Here is a 19,565-nt window from a genome sequence, read left to right as displayed (position 1 = left end):
TTTGAGTATCCAGAAGAGAGCTTTATAAAATCAATGCAGTATTATTATACTGAGGGCTCTCCTGCCTACTGAGGGTTCTCAGCCCTGAAGGTGCCTGAACTTGACCTCTCCACCCATCCTCCAACCTCGGTGAGGTCTCCAGGGGGAAGTGAGCTGGGCACGAAAGGGCTTGAATTACTGTGAAAGGTAAATGATGAAGGGACAATGGGTGAGTAAAGATGATGTCTCTCTGAGGGTTATAAACGTTCTGATCCACTCAACCGGGCGGGGTTCTGATCCACTCAGCCGGGTCGGGGTTCTGATCCACGCGTGGCTCCAGCTCGACCCCCCCGGGAGTCCGATTGACAGAAATCACGGTTCAGTTTTCTTTTTCTCTCTTGCATATAGTTTTCTAAAGGTAGAAAAAAGGTCCAACTTTGAACAGGGTTGATGTGGGCACGAGGAAGATGTACAACGTTTATAACCTCCCAGAAACGAATCAACTTGGCTTGAAGACGTTTCACCTTCTGCTCTGACTGGTAGCGAATATTTATATATGAAATACCACGCGTGCTACCTTCACACCTTTGACTGTACTTGTACTGTAATACATGCTACTGTTTGACTACTTGTACTGCTCTAACATTAATAATATATTCATCTTCATCTTCATCACCACCCAGCAGCTCCCGCTAGCCGTCACACGTGGCCTGCAGGCGGGAGAATCTCCTGCAGCTTCTGGATGTGATGCCAGCGCCTTCATGCATCCACCGGGTCGGGGTTCTGTTCCACTCAAACGGGTCGGGGTTCTGATCCACTCAGCCGGGTCGGGGTTCTGATCCACGCGTGGCTCCAGCTCGACCCCCCCCAGGGAGTCCGAAATCACGGTTCGGTTTTCTTTTTCAGATGGAGAGACCTCCCGAAGCCTGGGGGCGGGGCCAGCCCGCCAGCCAACCGGGAGAGAGTTCTCAGCCGAGGAGACTCGCAGCTGAGGAGCAGCGTGCGTGGACGTGGACGCATGTGGAGCAGCAGAACCACGGAGGAGGTTCCGCTTCTACGGGCTGTGACCTCCAGTGAAGGCCCCGCGCGCACGCTCTCTGGGCTGATCGACGGACTCGCAGCTCGTTCGTTGAGATGCTCGTGCTCGTGATCGCGCTGTGCGCGGCTGACGGCGCGTTCTCTCAGATCCGCGACTCGGTGCGGGAGGAGGCGGGACGCGGCACGTTGGTGGGGAACCTCGCGGAGGACCTGGGCCTGTCCCCGCGCCGCTTCCAGGTGGTGCCCGGTTCCCGGTCCCCCTACCTGGAGGTGGACCTGGACACCGGGGCCCTGTCCACCAATGAGCGGCTGGACCGGGAGCAGATCTGCGGGCTCACCGTGGAGCTGTTCCTGGAGAACCCGCTGGAGCTGTTCCGCGTGGAAGTGGAAGTGGAGCTCGTGGACGTGAACGACAACCCGCCCAGCTTCCCGGAGGCAGACGTCACGGTGGAGATCTCCGAGAGCGCGTCTCCGGGCACGCGCTTCCCGCTGGAGAGCGCCTTCGACCCGGACGTGGGCTCCAACGCGCTGCGCACGTATGACGTCGCCAGCAACAGCTACTTCCACCTGGACGTGCAGACCCAGCCGGACGGAACCAGGTCCGCGGAGCTGGTTCTGGAGCAGCCTCTGGACCGGGAGCAGCAGGCGGCGCACCGGTACGTGCTGACCGCGGTGGACGGCGGCCAGCCGCCCTGGACCGGAACCGCCCTGCTGGTGGTCAAGGTGACGGACTCCAACGACAACGCGCCGGCGTTCGAGCAGCCGGTCTACACCGTGAGCCTCCCCGAGAACGCGCCCGCGGGCACGCTGGTCCTCCAGCTCAACGCGACCGACCGGGACGAGGGCCCAAACGGGGAGGTCCAGTACTCCTTCAGCAGCCACGCCCACAACCGCGTCAAGGAGCTGTTCAGCGTGGGCGCGCGCGCAGCTGGACTACGAGGAGAGCAGCCAGCATCAGGTCTTCGTCCAGGCCCGGGTCTTGGGTCCGAACGCGGTGCCCACGCAGTGCAAGGTGCTCATCAGGGTCACCGTCGTGAACGACAACGCGCCGGAAATCACCTTCAGCACCGTCACCGAGTCCGTCGGGGAAGGCGCCGCGCCCGGAACCGTCATCGCGCTGCTGAGCGTGATGGACCGGGACGCGGCGGACAACGGGCAGCTGGACGTGGAGGTCCTCGGTGAGGTCCCCTTCAGACTCAAGTCCTTGTTTGGGAGTGACCGTGGTCGCCCGGGGCAACGGGCAGCCGTCGCTCGCCAGCAGCAAGTCCATCCGGGACCGGGTGTCGGACGAGAACGACAACGCGCCCACCTTCACGCAGCGCGTGTACGACGTGCACGTGACGGAGAACAACGTGCCCGGCGCGTACATCCACGCTGTGGCGGCTCTGGACCCGGACCTCGGGCCCAACGCGCTCATCAGCTACTCCATATTAGAGAGCGCCGTCCGGGACGTGTCCGTCCAAACCTACGTGTCCGTCGACGAGGAGACGGGCTTCCTGTACGCTCTGCGGTCCTTCGACTACGAGCAGCTGAAAGGCTTCGTCTTCGTGGTGCAGGCCCGGGACTCGGGGACCCCCGAGCTCGCGTCCAACGCCATGGTCAACGTCATCATAGTGGATCAGAACGACAACCCCCCCTTGGTGCTGGCCCCCCTGTGGAAGAACGGAACAGCCCTGCCCCGCTCAGCTGAGCCGGGCTACCTGGTGGCGCGCGTCGTCGCCATGGACACTGACGAGACGACACTGACGCCATGGACACTACTCATGCAGCTCAAATCTAAACACTTGTGAAGCACTCAGGACAAAAGCGGCGTGCGTCGGCGGGTCAGCTCAACGGCCTGTCGGCCGGCGAGGGCCTACAACGCCGCTTGCGGCTTTAATTATTTATTGATGTTATTTAATTTAATTTATTATTTAATTGTATAAATTGTAGTTTAAGGATTAAAATTTCAGGCAAATTGATGCACTTCAAATATTTTCTGTTGCAGACTAAACAAATGGTAATAAAGTTATTCTTTGTTGTAAGTTCATCTATATTTCTTTCTTTTTCATATTTCTTTGTATGTTAAGGATACAAGAGTGTTTCTTTTGGGGGGGAGTGTTTTTTTCTTCCTGGGGGGGGGCGCAACAGAAAATAATTGAGAAGCACTGACCCAAAGTGACCTTTCAGGTGCAAGAATGATCCTAATTAACTTCAAAAGCTTCCTAATACAGACATATTTGTTGACAAAGGAAGTTGAGGACCTTAAAAAGACAATCAAGACTTTTACAAAGGAACTAGCTGAAGTATTTGGTGAAACTGGACCGCAGAAAGTCCAGGCGCCTGGTGAAGATGAAGACATGAAACGATCACTTGGATCACTTAAGAACGAAATGGAAATCAGGATGAGCGATGTCATCATTACGGGTCTTCACATACGCACGGGCGGTGAGTGGGTGACTCGCTCCAGATCGACGGGATGGCAGCTCGACCGAGGAGCAAGTGGCAATATTCTTGGACACTGAAGAACATTTCAATATTGCAATGAAATTGATGTATTATTGAATTTGCTCCTTGCCTGACTGTCATTATGACAAAGACAAAGGCCAGTTTGGGACTCTTCTCTTCTCTTCTCTTCTCTAAAAGGAAGGAATTGGACTACTGCAACTCCTTACTGTCCGGCTGCCCAAAAAGGTCTATTAAACATCTCCAGCTAATCCAGAATGCAGCAGCTCGTGTTCTAACAGGAACCAGACTGAGAGAACACATTTCCCCTGTTCTGGCGTCTCTGCATTGGCTTCCTGTTAGGGAACGGATTGAATATAAAATCCTTCTACTTACTTTTAAAGCCCTCACTGGCCAGGCCCCTCCTTACCTTACAGAGATGATTATCTCATATTGCCCCACTAGAACCCTGCGGTCCCAAAATGCTGGCCTGCTCGTGGTTCCAAACATTTCCAAGAGCAGACAGGGGGGCGGAGCTTCCAGTTATCAAGCTCCTTTATTGTGGAATCAGCTCCCTGATTGGTTCCTGAGACAGACACCATCTCTATGTTCAAGAGTAGATTAAAGACTTTCCTTTTTAACAAAGCTTATAACTAATCGATGCAGTAATCAATATAATCAATATGCTGTCATTAGGCAGCATTGGTGGCTTAACATCATGACACACTGAGCTCCTCCCCCTTTATCTGATTATTCATGTTATAAATATATGTCAGTAATCTCTCTCTCTTCCCTGTAGTCTTGTTCTCTCTCTCCCTCTGTTTGTCCCTCTCTCTCTTTCAGGTCCTTCTGTCCGTGGTGCTGCAGAACCTGGACCTGTGTCTCTCAACGCTGATGTCCATATCGCTAGCATTAGCATTTATAGCTTTATGTCGCTAGCATTAGCATTTATAGCTTTATATCGCTAGCATTAGCATTTTGTTTTTGTCTGCTCCTGTTCTGTCTCGTTATCACTTCCTATCCATCTCCTTGTTTTTGACTTGTCTCCGACCTGCCATCCTCTCTCTCTCTCTCTCTCTCTCTCTCTCTCTCTCTCTCTCAACCCAGCCGGTCAGACAGATGGCCGTCCACCATGAGCCTAGGTTCTGTCCAAGGTTTCTGCCCGTTAAAGGGAAGTTTTTCCTTGCCTCCGTTGCTCTTGTGGGTCAAGTTGGGTTCTGTGTTTCCCTGCAGGTCTTTTCCTGCTAATCCTGTAAAGTGCCTTGAGATGACTTTATGTTGTGATCTGGCGCTACAGAAATAAAACTGAATTCTCTTCTCTTCTCTTCTCTTCTCTTGTTGAGCATGTCCCCCTGTTCTCTCCCCATTCACTGGGAGCTGCAGGGTAACGATTCCTCCTGCAGGGGGCGCCCTCTAGTCGTGTGCTCTCTTCATGCCAGGGCTGCTCTTAACAGTCTGATGTGGTAACTGAAGCCGGCTGCTGGATTCATGGCTTTACAGTGCAAACAGAGATGCTCTAGATGTCACTCGTCATGAGGTAATTAAAGCATTGTGGTGCTGGGGGGGGATCTCCGTCAACCCCCTCCCGTGTGTCCTCATAGCAACTATTTCCAGCTGCTTTCAGAGCCCATTTCTCAGTCTTTGCGTTGTAGACTTGAGTGTCTCTGAGACAGACGTCTCTGACAACAGTCCTGGTTGGATAAAGCCATTTAAAATACTGACCCAAATTTACAAGAGAGCAAATGTGCTGAGGAGAAAGACTCAATGAGTTTAGACACTACAAAATAAGAGCGCACATTTCAAAATGAACATCACGCAACTGCTCTGCATTTACAACGTGGCAGATTTAAAAAAAAAAAACGCATTTATTAAAAAACAGAAAACAAATATTTCCCAAAAACCAGTTCTTCATGCTTTGGCTTTTGGGTACGACACACTTTGTGAGTGCTTCTGTTCCCCTTTAAGGAGGGTCATCCTCAGTGGCAGTTTGGGATCACAGCAAGACGAGCAAGTGACAGTGATGGAGAAGTTTTTGAGAAGAGGTCCGGTGGCTGTTGCACGGCAAAGTGCTGGCCCGTGTGTATGAGCTACAAACTACAAACGAGAGATCCGATTACTCAAAGCCGGCGTACCTGTCTGATATATTTCATCATCTGAATGAACTGAACACTCGGATGCAAGGCCGAAATGAAAACCTGCTTACAAGCACTGATCAAATAACCGGATTCCGTTTAAAGGTGCAGCGTGAGAACCTTGAGATGTTCCCACTCACCGAGAAACTGCATGATGGGAACACTGCTGCAATGAGCGAGGTGATTGGCCCACATTTGAAAACTCTTGAGGAGAAGTTGTCATTTTATTTCTGTTAAAGCTAAACTTTGCTGATCTTCCTTTGGACAGTTTCTGGTTATCTGTTCTGCCAAGGAGTTCCCCGTTCTAGCCAACAAAGCTATTCTGACATTGCTCCCGTTTTCAACCACATATCTGTGTGAGCTGAGCTTCTCAAGCTTGACGGCGATAAAAACTAAAAACAGAGAGAGACTGAGAGCTGATGAGGAAGAGCTTCGTGTGTGTCTTTCTACCATTACTGCAGGATATCCATTTTGTGTTCATCCAAACAGCCCCAGTTTTCCCACTAAGTATAAATACATTAAGTTATTATACTATATTATTAACTATATGTCTGATAATAAAGGTCATCTAATCTAATATGTACTGTGTTAGTGTGATTTTGTGTTATTTTGGTTGCTGGTGTGCCGCAGGATTTTGTAAATGTAAACAATGTGCCGTGGCTCAAAAAGGTTGGGAAACACTGGACTAACAGATGAGGTGAGACAGGAAGCTCCTTGGAATATGATGTTTGCAGATGACATTGTGATCTGCAGGTAGAGGAGAATCTAGAGAAGTGGAGGTCTGCTCTAGAAAAGAGAGGAATGAAGGTGAGCAGCAGTAAAACAGAGTACATGTGTGTACATGAGAAGGTCCCGGGGGGGACAGTGAAGCTACAAGGAAGAGACGTAAAGAAGGGAGAGGACTTCAGGTACCTCGGGTCAACAGAGCAGAGTGATGGAGAGAATGTGGAAAGGAGGTGAAGGACCCAGTGGCGGGCCGTGCATTTTACTCCTAGGCCTTCAGTGAAGTCCTACTTAGTCCGACTTGAATAAATACCCCTCATAATACTATCATTTATGACACCACGGCTTTAGAAATAATGTACAAACACACACTTACGCACTACTGGGTGTTGCATCACCTCAATCGTGTACAACACAGGATATTTTTTCCAGAGCATTTAAAAATCAATAAACTGCATCAGCAATTAAAACGTATCACTATACGTGGTACTATCAAAGTTATAAATAAAAGGGAATTTAACATTATTTGTCCAAAAAGTTTTAATAAGTCCACCAAGAATATAGGCAAGCTTTAAATTGTGAACTTGCAGTTTAATATAAGAAAGACTGCAACACAACGGCCACATTTTTCTCGTTGTGTACTTCCACTACAATCACACAGCTGCACCGGCGCGCCACATTATTTACACACATTGCATTTACATTGCATCCTCCCCAGGGCTCAACGGGGTGCCATACAAACTCTATAAGTATGCACCAGATGTCCTGCGTTTCCTATGGCGACCGATGAGGCTGGTATGGCTGAAGCAGACGATACCAACAGCCTGGCGGAGGGCAGGGAGCATCCTGATCCCAAAGGAAAAGGACTCTACTGATATTAGCCAGTTCCGCCAAATCAGTCTCCTGAATGTAGAGGGTCAAATCTTCTTCAGTGTAGTGGCTCACAGGCTGACCAACTATCTGGAAGTGAACAACTTCATTGACACATCTGTGCAGAAAGCGGGGATGCCAGGCTTTCCCGGGTGCATGGAGCACCTGAGCATGATATGGCACCAAGTCCAGGCTGCAAAAAGGGATGGAAGAGACCTCCATGTTGTTTTCCTTGATTTGGCCAATGCCTTTGGCTCGGTTCCACACAACATCTTATGGTCGGCATTTAGCTATTTTCAAGTTCCAGATGTTATCACTGCCCTCGTCAGGGCCTACTTCCGAGACGTGCAGATATGCCTGTTAACAGCAGAGTACACCACAGCTTGGCAGCATCTGGAGGTGGGCATCATGGCAGGATGCACCATTTCCCCACTCGTCTTCACCATGGCCATGGAAGTCATTATCCGTGCATCTCGATGGGTGGTGGGAGGAGAGCGGCTAAAACCAGGCTTGCGCCTCCCGCCCATTAGGGCATACCTGGATGATATGACAACTCTAACTTCAACCATTCCATGCACAAGACGGCTGCTGAGGAAGTTGCAGGAGAACATCGAATGGGCCCGGATGAGGTTTAAACCGAGCAAGTCCAGGAGCTTGTCTGTGGTGAAAGGGAAGCTATCAGACCAGCGCTTTAACATCGGCGAGGAGCCCATACCAACTGTGTTAGAGAAGCCAATCAAGAGCCTCGGGCGTTGGTACGACGCAATCCTTAAGGATATGGTTCAAGTGGAGCAGCTTAGACGGGATGCCATCAGTGGTCTTCAGAGCATTGACAGGACCATGCTCCCTGGCAGGCTGAAGCTTTGGTGTCTTCAGTTTGGTCTCATACCTCGGCTGATGTGGCCTCTGACCATTTATGAGGTACCGTGCTCGAAGGTTGAGAAGCTGGAGAGGGTCATCAGCTCTTTTGCCAGGAAATGGCTTGGGCTTCCCAGGTGCCTTACCAACATAGCACTGTATGGTAGAGGCATCCTGGAGCTTCCTCTATGTAGCCTCACAGAGGAATACAAGAGCAGCAAAGTTAGGCTGGAGATGACGCTGACAGATTCTCGAGACCCCTGTGTAGCTCAAACCGCTCCTGCAATTGCAACTGGGAGGAAGTGGACTCCAACTGTAGCTATACACCAGGCTAGATCAGCCCTTAAGCACCGGGATATTGTCGGCCACGTGCAAATGGGAAGAGGAGGCATTGGCCTAGAGAAGAGTAAACCATCCTGGTGCAAGGCATCTCCAGCTCAGCGACGTGGGCTGGTGGTGGAGGAGGTTCGCCGAGAGGAGCAGGCTGCAAGGTGTGCAAAGGCTGTCTCACAAGGAAAGCAAGGTCAATGGATGCGTTGGGAAGATGTTGAGAAGCGCAAGCTCTCTTGGAGAGAGATGTGGGACATGGAAGCTTATCGAACCAGCTTCATCCTGCGAGCGACATATGACGTGCTACCATCACCACAGAACCTCAACTAATGGTACGGAGAAGATCCTACATGCCCCCTCTGTCCATCTCCAGCAAACTTGAAGCACATTCTAGTGGGCTGCAAGACAAGCCTTACACAAGGCCGTTACACCTGGAGGCACAATCAGGTCCTGAAGTGTCTGGCAGCTGCACTGGAGAATAGAAGAATGGTCGTCAATGCCCTGCCCCCCCTTTCCTCCCCTCTTACATCATTAGGACATTTTGTCCGTGACGGGGAGAAACAACAAAAAAGATGTATTCCAAAATCAGAGGTAGGACAGATGGGAGCAGCATGGGACTGGAGGCTCCTTGTTGATCTGGAGCAGAGACTCTGCTTTCCAGTGGAGATCACCACAACCAACCTCAGGCCAGATCTTGTGTTGTGGTCTACCTCAATTCGAAGTGTTTACATCATAGAGCTCACAGTGCCATGGGAGGATAATATAGGCGAGGCCTTTGAGCGGAAGAAGCTTCGGTATGCTGAGCTGGCAGCGGATGCTGAACAACGGGGCTGGAAGACCACAGTCCTCCCTGTAGAAGTGGGCTGCAGAGGCTTTGTAGGCAGGACTGCTACTAGTCTCCTCAGGGGCATGGGAATCCGGGGCCAGGCCCAACGGCAAATCATCAAAGCCCTGTCCAGTGCTGCTGAACGAGCAAGCCAGTGGCTCTGGATCAGGAGAAGAGACAACAGCTGGGCCCCAAAATGACAGAGACAACATCAGGGGGTATAGAAGGGGGTAAGGCAGAGGGGGGCACACCCGGGACGCCAGGTGTTGCTGCTGAACCCTCTTGAGGTGTCGTGGGCCTGTTCAGTGAAACACCTATGATGGAGGGTGCCCACCTGATGACCCCAATGAAACCCTTAGCCCCTTCTATCCCGCCCTGTGATGACTATAATCCCGACCCATTTAGCAAGGTGAAAAGGATTGTAACATCCAGTCCCATTCCGGTATGCAGTCAGACAAGTTTGGCTCAGGGACGAGGGTGCCCCTGCTGTGCAGAGTCCAGTTCACTTTGGGTGATAACAACATATCCTGTGTTTGTAAAACAGTATATCTGTGATTTTATTTTGTTATCATGTTAAATAAATAAAATGTTGGTACTCACCAAAACGGCTGTCCCCCAAAACTGTAATTTGAAAACAAAATCCATTCTCCTTAAAGTTCCTAAATCCAGTGTTGCTCCAAACATTAAACCAGGAGTAACGCTCGTAGTTTGAAGCCAGGAAGTGGCCAACAAACCCTTTCCCTGGGACAGGTTAGCCAGCTCCGGAGTTGGACGACGTCGGCTCACGAGAGCTAGCTTCTCTGCAAAGGTCCGTCTTGAAAATGGCCTTCAAAAATATCTACAACCAAATCCATGCTTTCCCCTCCTTCAGCCATTGTGGGTTAAAAACGCAGGAATAGGTTTTTTGGGTTTTTTTTTCAGTCGGTCGCCGCCTCGCCGGTGCACATTAGTTGCCCACTTCCTGGTGCACATTAGTTGATTACGCATCTGATTGGCTATCGCAACTGTCTATCAACTCTAAGAGCTGATTACAGGACGCGTTATTGACTTGTAACGTGAGACATGCAGGAAGGACTTGTTTCACCAACTCGTGATCTGATTGGCTATCGCAACTGTCTATCAACTCAACTCTACGAGCCCGTTCACTCACACAACACAGACGGCAAGCAGCGCCGATTCTGAAGGTCTCCGACGGATAGTGCTTGCCACTGGTACTATGAAATCCGCCTGGCAACACAAGCTAGCTGAATTCTGATTGGATAAAAACTCTCACCTAAAAATACATCACTGGAATATAATATGACATGAATGTGAAGAATATATATATATATATACATTAAATTAAATTAACTTTTATCATAAATATGATCATGTATTCTTGATTTCTGGTTATGTTAGGCAAGCAGAGAAGGCCTTGCAGGCCCTGACCGCCCGCCACTGGAAGAACTGTGTGCAGGCAGGATGGAACAGGTGGAGGAAAGTATCAGGTGTGCTCTGTGATAGGACGAAGCCATGATGGACGGCTTAGAGACAGTGGTGAGGACAGCCATGATGGACGGCTTAGAGACAGTGGTGAGGACAGCCATGATGGACGGCTTAGAGACAGTGGTGAGGACAGCCATGATGGTCGGCTTAGAGACAGTGGTGTATTTATTTGGTTGGTTGGATGCTTGTTGGTTGGCCAGTGGGATTAAAACTATCATGAGAGCAGACAGTACAGAAGTTAGTTTTTTATGCTGAACAATCAAACATTTGCATGTGCTTTATTTGATGTACATTTATTCATTCTCAGAAATTAACTAAACTTCAGTAGATGCCAAAGACACTTCAATAATATTTGTCTCTGGGTTTTTTTGGCTTACTTTCCACTTCCACACTTTCCACAGTAATAATCAAATAAGACAAATGTTCATCAATATATTCATGTGTACATACTGTATGTCATATCAGTGACAGAAGAAAATGAACGAATCACATTAAATATTTAGAATGTCAGACGCATGTCAAAATCTGGATTCAATGTTTTGCACTCGATATGCATTTAAAATATAAAAACTAGATTTCTGATTACGTTTATAGACATTTTCTAAATAAATATAAGTGTAAAAATGTATCTTAAAATTACAAAGTTAAATACAGTAAATAGTGTACATTGTGTACTAAACCAGCATTTACAAAAAAAACGAAAGCGTGGGATATTTGGGATTCACACAACACAATGATTACGTTCCAGAAGCAACATTAACAACGCTGCGTGTTCTCCAGTACGCGAGTCGGAGGAGGGTAAGTTCAGCTCTGCCGCACGTCCTGTAACAGTTTGTTGATCTCAGCCACCAGCTCGCTGGCGTCCACCAGTTCCTGCCTGCTGTCGCTGCGCTTGCCCTGAAAGTGGCTCAGCACCGACTCAAAATCATCCTCCTCGTAGTTCTCGGGGATCTCCTCCATGGCTGGCAGCCACTTGGAGGAGGACCCGAAGGGTGGAATGGGCACTTGGATGGGGGCCAGGGAAGGCTGCACCAGAGTGGGGTTGACCAGGGCTGTGAGCAGGGGGCTGCTGTGGGCTTTGGGTGACTGCCCACTGCTGTGGGGACTGTTTTTGCTCACCTGTGACCCCTTGTGGCTGAGCTTTGTGCTAGGTTTCAGGGTGTGGAAGCTGCCCCCCTGATGGTGGCCAGAAAGGCCAATGCTGCTTCCCGGGTTCTGGAAGTGGGTGTTGGCAGCCCAGGCGGCCACACCCTGCTGATGAGCAGAGGGGTTGGGCTTGCCAGGGAGGTGGCCTCTTCTCCGATCTAAGGATCCAGTAATGGGAATGCCCACCCCACTCAGGCTCGTCCCCTTCTGGTTTTCATTGACTTGCATGTAGGAGTCCAGGCCCTGGGGTAGCAGCCGCTGGAAAACACTGCTCATCTCTGACAGCAACGACGTGCTCCCACACAGGTCTTCATCCCCGGCTACTTGCTCTCCATCCTCTCCACCATCTTCGGCGCTCAGCTCCTTGCCAAACGTGGAGAAGCTCTGGTTCCACGTGGGCTCATTGTCAGTGCAAAGCTGTGGCGTCTGTTCCTGGGAGAGGGTCGTGACTTGGCAGGATTCCTCTCCGGGGATGTAGAGGTTGCTGCGGTAGTCGGACGAGGACGAAGCTGGGGGGACCAGGGGTGGCATCCAGCACTGGTCTGAGTGGCCCAGGACCCGACACTCCTCCGTGCAGAGCCTTGTAGCTGCAACAACAGTGAGCACTCATCAGTAATGTCCACTGAGCCGCTGAACTCAGACAGGGTTCGACTTCAGCTCCTTTTTAAACCAAACACCGTTGCCTTCATCATTTTGAACTCAAGCAGCAAAGTGCATGGACTCAGATGCAGTTTTACGTTAACATCACGCGATGGTGCCGAATACGAAGCAAAGCTTCTCGGCTTCTCTTTTTAGGACCTGCATCGCTGCCCGATGCCCATTAGCCTTTCATCATAGCGCGCGTAAAAGACCCGCATTTCCCCCTTTCAAGTTGCTCTTTTCAACATTAAATCCTCAAATAGAAAACCTCTGAAGAATAAATGATCAAATCAAATATGTCTCTCCTCGGTCATACTGCTGGAGGACTTCGTTATCCCCTCATTAACATCAAAGGAACATTTATCATTCGGATGAGGAGGAGAGTAAAAACGAAAATCACATTAATGATTTATAAAAGGACATATGAGGCAAACTAAAACAGTCAATACATTCAGCTGAAGGATCATTTACTGTTCTGTGTCCTTTGATCTGATTCTGTTTTGGTTTGTCCTCCAATGGGAGTGATTTAATAGGACAGACTCATTGTGTTTTGGTGTTTGTGGGGCTCTAAAAGGCTCTAAGAGTCTCTAAGAACACCAACCAGAGAAGCAGGAGAGCATGAGATCATCTGGAGCTCAGTAATAGAAATATAAATCTTTTATTGTCCTTGTATGTTGTACGTTGTACGTTGTACAAGGACATCCTAAAACTCCTGCAGAGGTAGAAGATTCTGAAGGAAGGATTTTAATACAATACAATACAATACTTTATTAATCTGCCCCTTGGAGGGCAATTTGGCTTACAGCAGTTTGAGCTGCTGCTGGTCGCAGCGTGCGCATGCGCCCGGGCAATGCGGGTGAAGTGTCTTGCCTAAGGACACAACGACAGTGTACACATGCGCCTGAGCCGGGGATCGAACCACCAACCTCCCGGTCATAGGACGACCCTCTCAACCACTGCGCCACTGTCGCCCCTGTCTACTTGCCATAGAAGCAAATTGTAGGGAAATTCCGTATTAAATAGGATTCCACACCGTAATTACACGGCGACACCACTAGGAACGCACTACATTTAGTTTGCTGTTGTAATGACTGATTTCAATTGAACGCCTCACAACAGTGACATCACACACAACACAGATAAACATGGGCTTAGATTGGCTGAGGCAAAGTCCCGCCTTCAGGGGACGGCCCGAATTGAGGACGAAGCAGGACATGTCTTTATTCCGCCGTGAGGCGTTCACGAGAAACGCGGTGGAATCCAGCGCTGATAATCTAAACTAACTGTACTGATCTGTTAATTATATAAATGTCTTTATATATGGGGGGGGGGGGGGGGGGTTCAGGGAGCTCCATTTGAACATTAGCATTTGTTTGTCTTTCATGCGGCGCCCCAATGAGCTGGTGTCTTGTAGCATGTAGCATTCATGCTAGCTCCAGTCATCGTTGCTATCCAACTATTTCCTCAAAAGTTGAACAAAGGTTGAAACATTGTTATATATTATATATTATATAGCATGGGAGTGTTGCAATAAAGTGCGGTCTGCTGGAGCCTATCCCAGCTGGCTATGGGTGGGAGGCGGGGCACACCTCCAGCGCATGGCGGGGGCCACACAGTAGACAAACAAACACACGATGGACAATTCAGTGCGACCAATCCTCTCAAGCTGCTTGTTTTCTGGAGGTGGGAGGAAGCCAGATAATCCAGAGTGAGCCCACACAGACACGGTGGGAATTGAACCCAGAACCTTTTGGCTCTGAGGTCGAACTCAAGACTGATTTGAGCACATCAACATGTTATTCTCCGGAACACTACCGGTATATCCGGCCACACGCCGACCTCTAGATGGGGGTACAACCTAAGTTTGAGGAACTCATTTAGCCGAGTTGAACTATAATTATAATGATGGAAACATTTTACAGTTACAGCATCACTGGCAGCAGTGATCTGAGTCCTAAATGATTAGAAGACAATGGACAGATCATTAACCTTTAACTATTCAAGTGTCAATGCCAAAATGTGCTGTTTCCTGCATGTCAATATTTCCTTACGTTTTTAGTTTAAATTGAATATCTTTGTATTTAAAACTACATTTTAGAGACTGTTGCCTTTGGATATTTTTATATTCACAAATCAATGTCAGTTACTCGACGTTGGGTTATTTGACAATGTATTTAACGTATAAATAATTAATGAAAATAATTGTATACCCTTTAATATGTGTGTCTTTATACTGTTTATGCTGGAGTGACAGGCGTGTACCTGCATGCGGTCTGTGCTGGCGATCAGGGGCATACATCTCAGTAAAGCCCTCACCAAGGAGCCTATCCAGGGGGGACTCCCGGCCAGGCTCGTAGTCGCTGTCCCCAGCTTCACTGTCTCCATGACCGCTGTCCTTCATACTGAACTTGTCCATCTCATTCAGGGCGTACCTGCATGGATAGACGGAGCGATTCGATGCATTTCTCTGAGACAAAAAGGCAAATGTTCTCCAATAAAATGATCAGTGTCAGGGTAGAGACCCCCCCCCCCCCCTCAGAGCTCTCTGCACAAGAAGCTTTACAGAAAATGATGCAAAGCCAAACAGTTTGACTCCAAACCAAACATTTCATTTGTGATTTCTATAAGAGACGATGTAAGAATGCTCGTGTTGAAAAGGTTTGCTGTGGTTAGATCAGTGCTTGCGTATGTGACACCGATGCTAGCAGTGTGCGTTACCTGTAGCTGCGGGTGTATTTGTTGCCTCTGAAGCTGGGTCGCGGCTGGTACTGGCCCTGATGGAGCATGGACAGAAGCTGTGAGACTTGCTACAATCCCAAGGGACACAAACAAAAAGACAAAAATAAAGGGGGAAAATGAAGAGGGGGAAATGAATGGAGTCAAACAAGCAAGGCCACAAGACGGTGTCTGGTGGGGGGTCGGTGTTGAGTCAACAAAAACACGACACAAAGGAATGCGAGTAACTAATAAATGGCGAGCAAATACCCAACATAATTAAATAAACGTGATTCAAACCAACATTTTACATTGGATTTATCTTTTGTCCATATGTATTTAATACTCTGAGCAAAAATGCCATCTTGACTTCTGAAAATGTACTAAAAGCATGAATGTTTTCTGACCTCTACAGGGGGGGTCGCGTGGGCAAGCTCCAGGGCAAAGTTCTCTGGTACATGATTGGAGGAGATGGTTACTAAGCTACTGAGGGACTGCCGGCTGTGATGGCTCTGCCGGCTCCCCAGGGTGCCCCTCTCAGTGGTCGGGGAGGCTGATGGGGAGTGTGAGTGGGCTCGGACGGGCAGGGTCCCATTGACGGTCGGCACCAGGGTTATGTCGCCCTTGTGGATCTGCCTAGAAGGCTTCTTGGGGTGGTTTTGGTAGCTGTTCTCTGCAACCCTGCAGTTGTAGTTGTGTCTGGGGTTCTTGTCGCGACTACAGCGGGCAGTGGCGAACATCACCATGGCGATAAGCAGCAGCGCACACACGGCGCCCAGAGAGATGATGACAATGAGGGACAGGTCCAGCGGCGCCTGGCTGGAGCCAGTGGGGTAAAGAGCAGGAAGAATAGCCATCGTCTCCTGAAGCGAGAGCCTGAGGAGGACCCCTGTGGACAGCCGACTGCTGCCCCGGTCCTGCACTTCCACCCTAATCTCCATTACGTCCCGTGGAGCCTGCTCAAGACTGCCATTGGTCCTGAGTTCACAGCGCCGAGTGTCCATTATGAACAGCCTATCTTCATTCCCACCTACAATGGTGCAGCTCAGGTCTCCATTAGCACCAGCATCACGGTCGGTGACTTTAAGCATCGTGACCAGTTGGCCTGGCGACGCGTACTTCCACACTGGCAGCTCAGCAGTGTGATTCCGCAGGGAGGGCGAGTGAATGACGGGCGGATTGTCGTTTTCATCCAGAACAGTCAGCAGGATGGTGGTGTTAGATGACAGGACAGGGTCCCCCCCGTCACGTGCCTGGATGGTGAAGGGGATTCGGCTCACGTCCTCGTGGTCAAAGCTGCGTAGCGCATAAATGGCACCATTAGAAGGGTCAATGGTGACGTAGGTGGAGATGGGACTCCCTTGGACCAGAGCCTCTACGATGGTGTAGGTAACTTGGCCATTGGTCCCGAGATCTGGATCTGAGGCCACCACGGTCATCAGGTAAGCCCCAGGAGAATTGTTCTCTGACTTAAAGACGTCATAGCGGCTCTTCTCAAAACTTGGAGGATTGTCGTTTTCATCCAACACTTGAACCGTGAAGTGTTTGATGGTGGAGAGGCTGGGGGATCCCCCGTCCTCCGCGATGATGGTCAGACTGTACTCTGATCTCTTCTCCCTGTCCAGGGAGACGTTGGTGAGGATCATGTAGTTCCTCTCGTGGGTCTTCTGGAGTCTGAAGTGTCCGTGCCCGTGCAACCTGCACACCACCCCGCCATTAAGCCCGGCGTCGCTGTCATCGACACGCACCAAAGCGATGAAGGTGTCCACCGGGGCGCCCTCTGAGATGTAGGCCACCTCCTCTTTGCCGGGCGTCATCAGGTTGATGTTGATCTCTGGCTTGTTGTCGTTCACATCCACCACTTTCACCACAATTTTGCAAAGACCAGGGATGGAATTGGGGCCCAAGTCCTGAGCCTGAACATCCAGCTCATAGGAAGCCGTGGCTTCATAGTCCACTTTCTTAATGAGAGTAATGTGTCCGCTCTCTGGATTTATCTTAAATGTTTCCAAGATCTTTGGTGCGACATGGCTACTGAAGGAGTAAAAGACTTTCCCATTACTGCCCTCGTCTGGGTCTGTGGCGTTTAAATCAATGAGCAGCGTCCCAAGGGGGGAGTTTTCCATCAAGTCGATACTGTATGCCTGCTCAGCAAAAGCTGGGCTGTTATCGTTCGAATCAGAGATGCTGATCTTGAGCAAAGTGGAGCCAGACTTCGGAGGCGTGCCGTTATCCAAGGCTGTGAGCTGCAGCTGGTAGCTGGACCGCACCTCCCGGTCCAACTCCCTCATGACCACCAGCTCGGCGTACTTCGCTCCGTCAGTCCTGGTTTTCACGTCAATCTTAAAAAAGTGATTGGGTGTCAGGGAGTATGAGTGCAGAGCGTTCTCCCCGACGTCCGCGTCCACTGCGCCATCCAGCGGGATGCGCGTCCCCACGGACGCGCTCTCGGAGATCTCAATGGGAACCACGCTGCGGGCGAAGTGCGGGGAGTTGTCGTTGATGTCCAGCACTTCCACCTCCACGTGGAAGAGCTGCAGGAACTCCGTGGGCAGAGTGACCACGTCGAATTCAATGGAGCAGTTCAAATTCTTCTCACAAAGCTTCTCGCGGTCGATCTTCGTGCCGATGCTGATCTCGCCATCCTCCTCCCGGACCAAGAGGAGCGACGCGCTCCCCCTTTGCATTGCGCGGAACCGGAAGGTCACGGAAGTCGGTAGTTTGGATAGAACCCCCGATACGTCCTCCGTAAGCGTCGCAACAACAGTTCCCACTTTCTGCTCTTCATAAACTTTATATTTCAACGTCTTACTGTTGGCGCAGTGCGCAAGCGCAACCACAAAAAGTAGTTTGAACAGCGCCGAAGAGAAGAGGTTTCCTTTGGTCTGAGTCTTTGCCTCCATCTTCTGTGTCCCACTTCGAAGAGAAGAAGAAGAAAGAGTCTCCTCACGCATCTGTCATGTTAAATCCAGCTGCCGCTCGCTGTGCGCAAAGAGGTGCACGTAAAAAAGAAGAAGAAATAAATACGATGAACTTGAATGGCAAATCTGGTAAACAAGTCTGCTGCACGCACCAACATATGCGTGTTGCCTGATGCGCGCGCGCGTCTGCGATGGAGTGAGAATGTCTGGGAGAAGGAAAGGCACAGCTCTCTCTCTCTCCGTCTATGCAGGAGAGAGAGAGAGAGAGAGGCGGGCCTGAAGTCAATGTGTGTTTACAGCGCGCTCAGCACCGCCCACTTTGCTCTGTCCCTCCACTCTCTTTCTCTATGTGCCCCCCCCCCCGAAAAAAACCCCAAGAAAAAGTAAAAAAAATCAATCACCAGAATGGCATCCTTCCCCCTCCCCCCACCCCTAGGAGGACACCCCAGAATTAAGTGTGCCACAACAATGGGCCGGAGGAGGAATTATTCTGGGCATGTTTCGACCACACACTGACCGCGGCAGACTTGCATTGTTACGGTTTCAATTCACAATCTGTGCCAAGTCTGCTCTTTTGTCGGGCGCGCGTAATAAGGGCGTCCTCTCAGAATGAGTGCACAAGGAAGGCAACGTGCGCGTGGACGTGGTTGTTTAACCCGCGGACTTTAAAATACCTCATCCTATCATTGAAGCGTATTTTTTCTAACCTAATAGCTTCTGAGGAGGACTAGAAAAACTCCCCTCCATCATCCATCTCTCTCTCTCTCTTCCTCCTCCTCTTCTTGAGGCATGACGATGCTTTTGCGAACCCATCCATCCATCCATTTTCTTGGGGGCGGTTGGAGCCTGTCCCAGCTTGAGAGACGGGGTACACCTCGGACGCGTCGCCAGCGCATTCATACGCACTCATACGAACAATTTGCAGCAATCAATTCACATTCATTGCATGTTTTTGGAGGTTGGAGGAAACCGGAGATCCCAGGGGGAACTCACACGGACACGAGGAGAACATGAACTCCACACAGACAGGATGATTTGAACCCAGTGCCTCCAGCAGCACCAGAACCCTCAACCTCCTAATCTGAGCAACCCGTCCTGGGCAAGGAGAGTTTGGGAGAAACACTTGGCCATCTGGCTCAATTAGCATAATAATAATCTAATATCCTCCCCCTTGAGTGGAAAAACCTTCTAAACCGATCTTGTGTGTGTTAGAAATATTCAGCTCTAATGACAGGAAATCTTTGGTTTGTTTCAGATGAAACAGCTGTTCATCAAAGGATCAACAGATTAGACATTCTGAAAAGTCATTTTATGGCTTATATCAATATATTCTCCACTTTTAAAAGTTCACAGCAAACTTTTCAATCGTCCTTCCTCAGCAGTTTGTCCTAGAATAAAATAAGGCGGCAGAAGCCCCTGTTGAAGGCACCCAAGATCCAGAAAGTAATGAGTCACAATGCACAGCAGGCTATTGAGGAC

The 19,565-nt window shown here is 49.9% G+C and overlaps 2 protein-coding genes across 2 annotated transcripts; one reads left to right on the top strand and one right to left on the bottom strand.

Moving 5' to 3' along the window:
• Positions 1-1,113: 1,113 nt before the first annotated feature.
• On the top strand, positions 1,114-2,807 carry LOC137915671 (protocadherin-10-like). Its single transcript, XM_068758818.1, is given in 3 exon segments — positions 1,114-1,940; positions 1,942-2,226; positions 2,228-2,807. Coding segments are annotated over 3 exon segments (1,692 nt in total).
• An 8,303-nt stretch (positions 2,808-11,110) lies between these two features.
• On the bottom strand, positions 11,111-18,068 carry pcdh18b (protocadherin 18b). The gene is made up of 5 exons (XM_068758815.1): positions 15,573-18,068; positions 15,169-15,224; positions 14,713-14,882; positions 11,874-12,398; positions 11,111-11,762 (listed from the first exon to the last, which is right to left on the bottom strand). The coding sequence occupies exons 1-5, from the start codon at positions 18,066-18,068 to the stop codon at positions 11,470-11,472; spliced, it is 3,540 nt and encodes a 1,179-aa protein (XP_068614916.1). The 3' UTR covers positions 11,111-11,469.
• Between the last annotated feature and the right edge of the window lie 1,497 nt (positions 18,069-19,565).

This window comes from Brachionichthys hirsutus, unplaced genomic scaffold (assembly GCF_040956055.1).
Source record: "Brachionichthys hirsutus isolate HB-005 unplaced genomic scaffold, CSIRO-AGI_Bhir_v1 contig_1483, whole genome shotgun sequence".
Taxonomy (NCBI): domain Eukaryota; kingdom Metazoa; phylum Chordata; class Actinopteri; order Lophiiformes; family Brachionichthyidae; genus Brachionichthys; species Brachionichthys hirsutus.
Note: the sequence above shows the minus strand (reverse complement) of the source record. Positions and strands in the feature narration are given on the sequence as shown.

Bases quoted from the DNA above. Each gene is read 5' to 3' on its own strand.
- pcdh18b (XM_068758815.1), bottom strand. From the start codon at position 18,068: ATGGAGGCAAAGACTCAGACCAAAGGAAACCTCTTCTCTTCGGCGCTG. The intron at 12,399-14,712 runs GTACACGCCTGT...CTGTTGTTGCAG, and splicing joins CCAGCACAGACCGCATGCAG to CTACAAGGCTCTGCACGGAG. The intron at 11,763-11,873 runs GAAGCAGCATTG...ACAGTCCCCACA, and splicing joins CACCCACTTCCAGAACCCGG to GCAGTGGGCAGTCACCCAAA.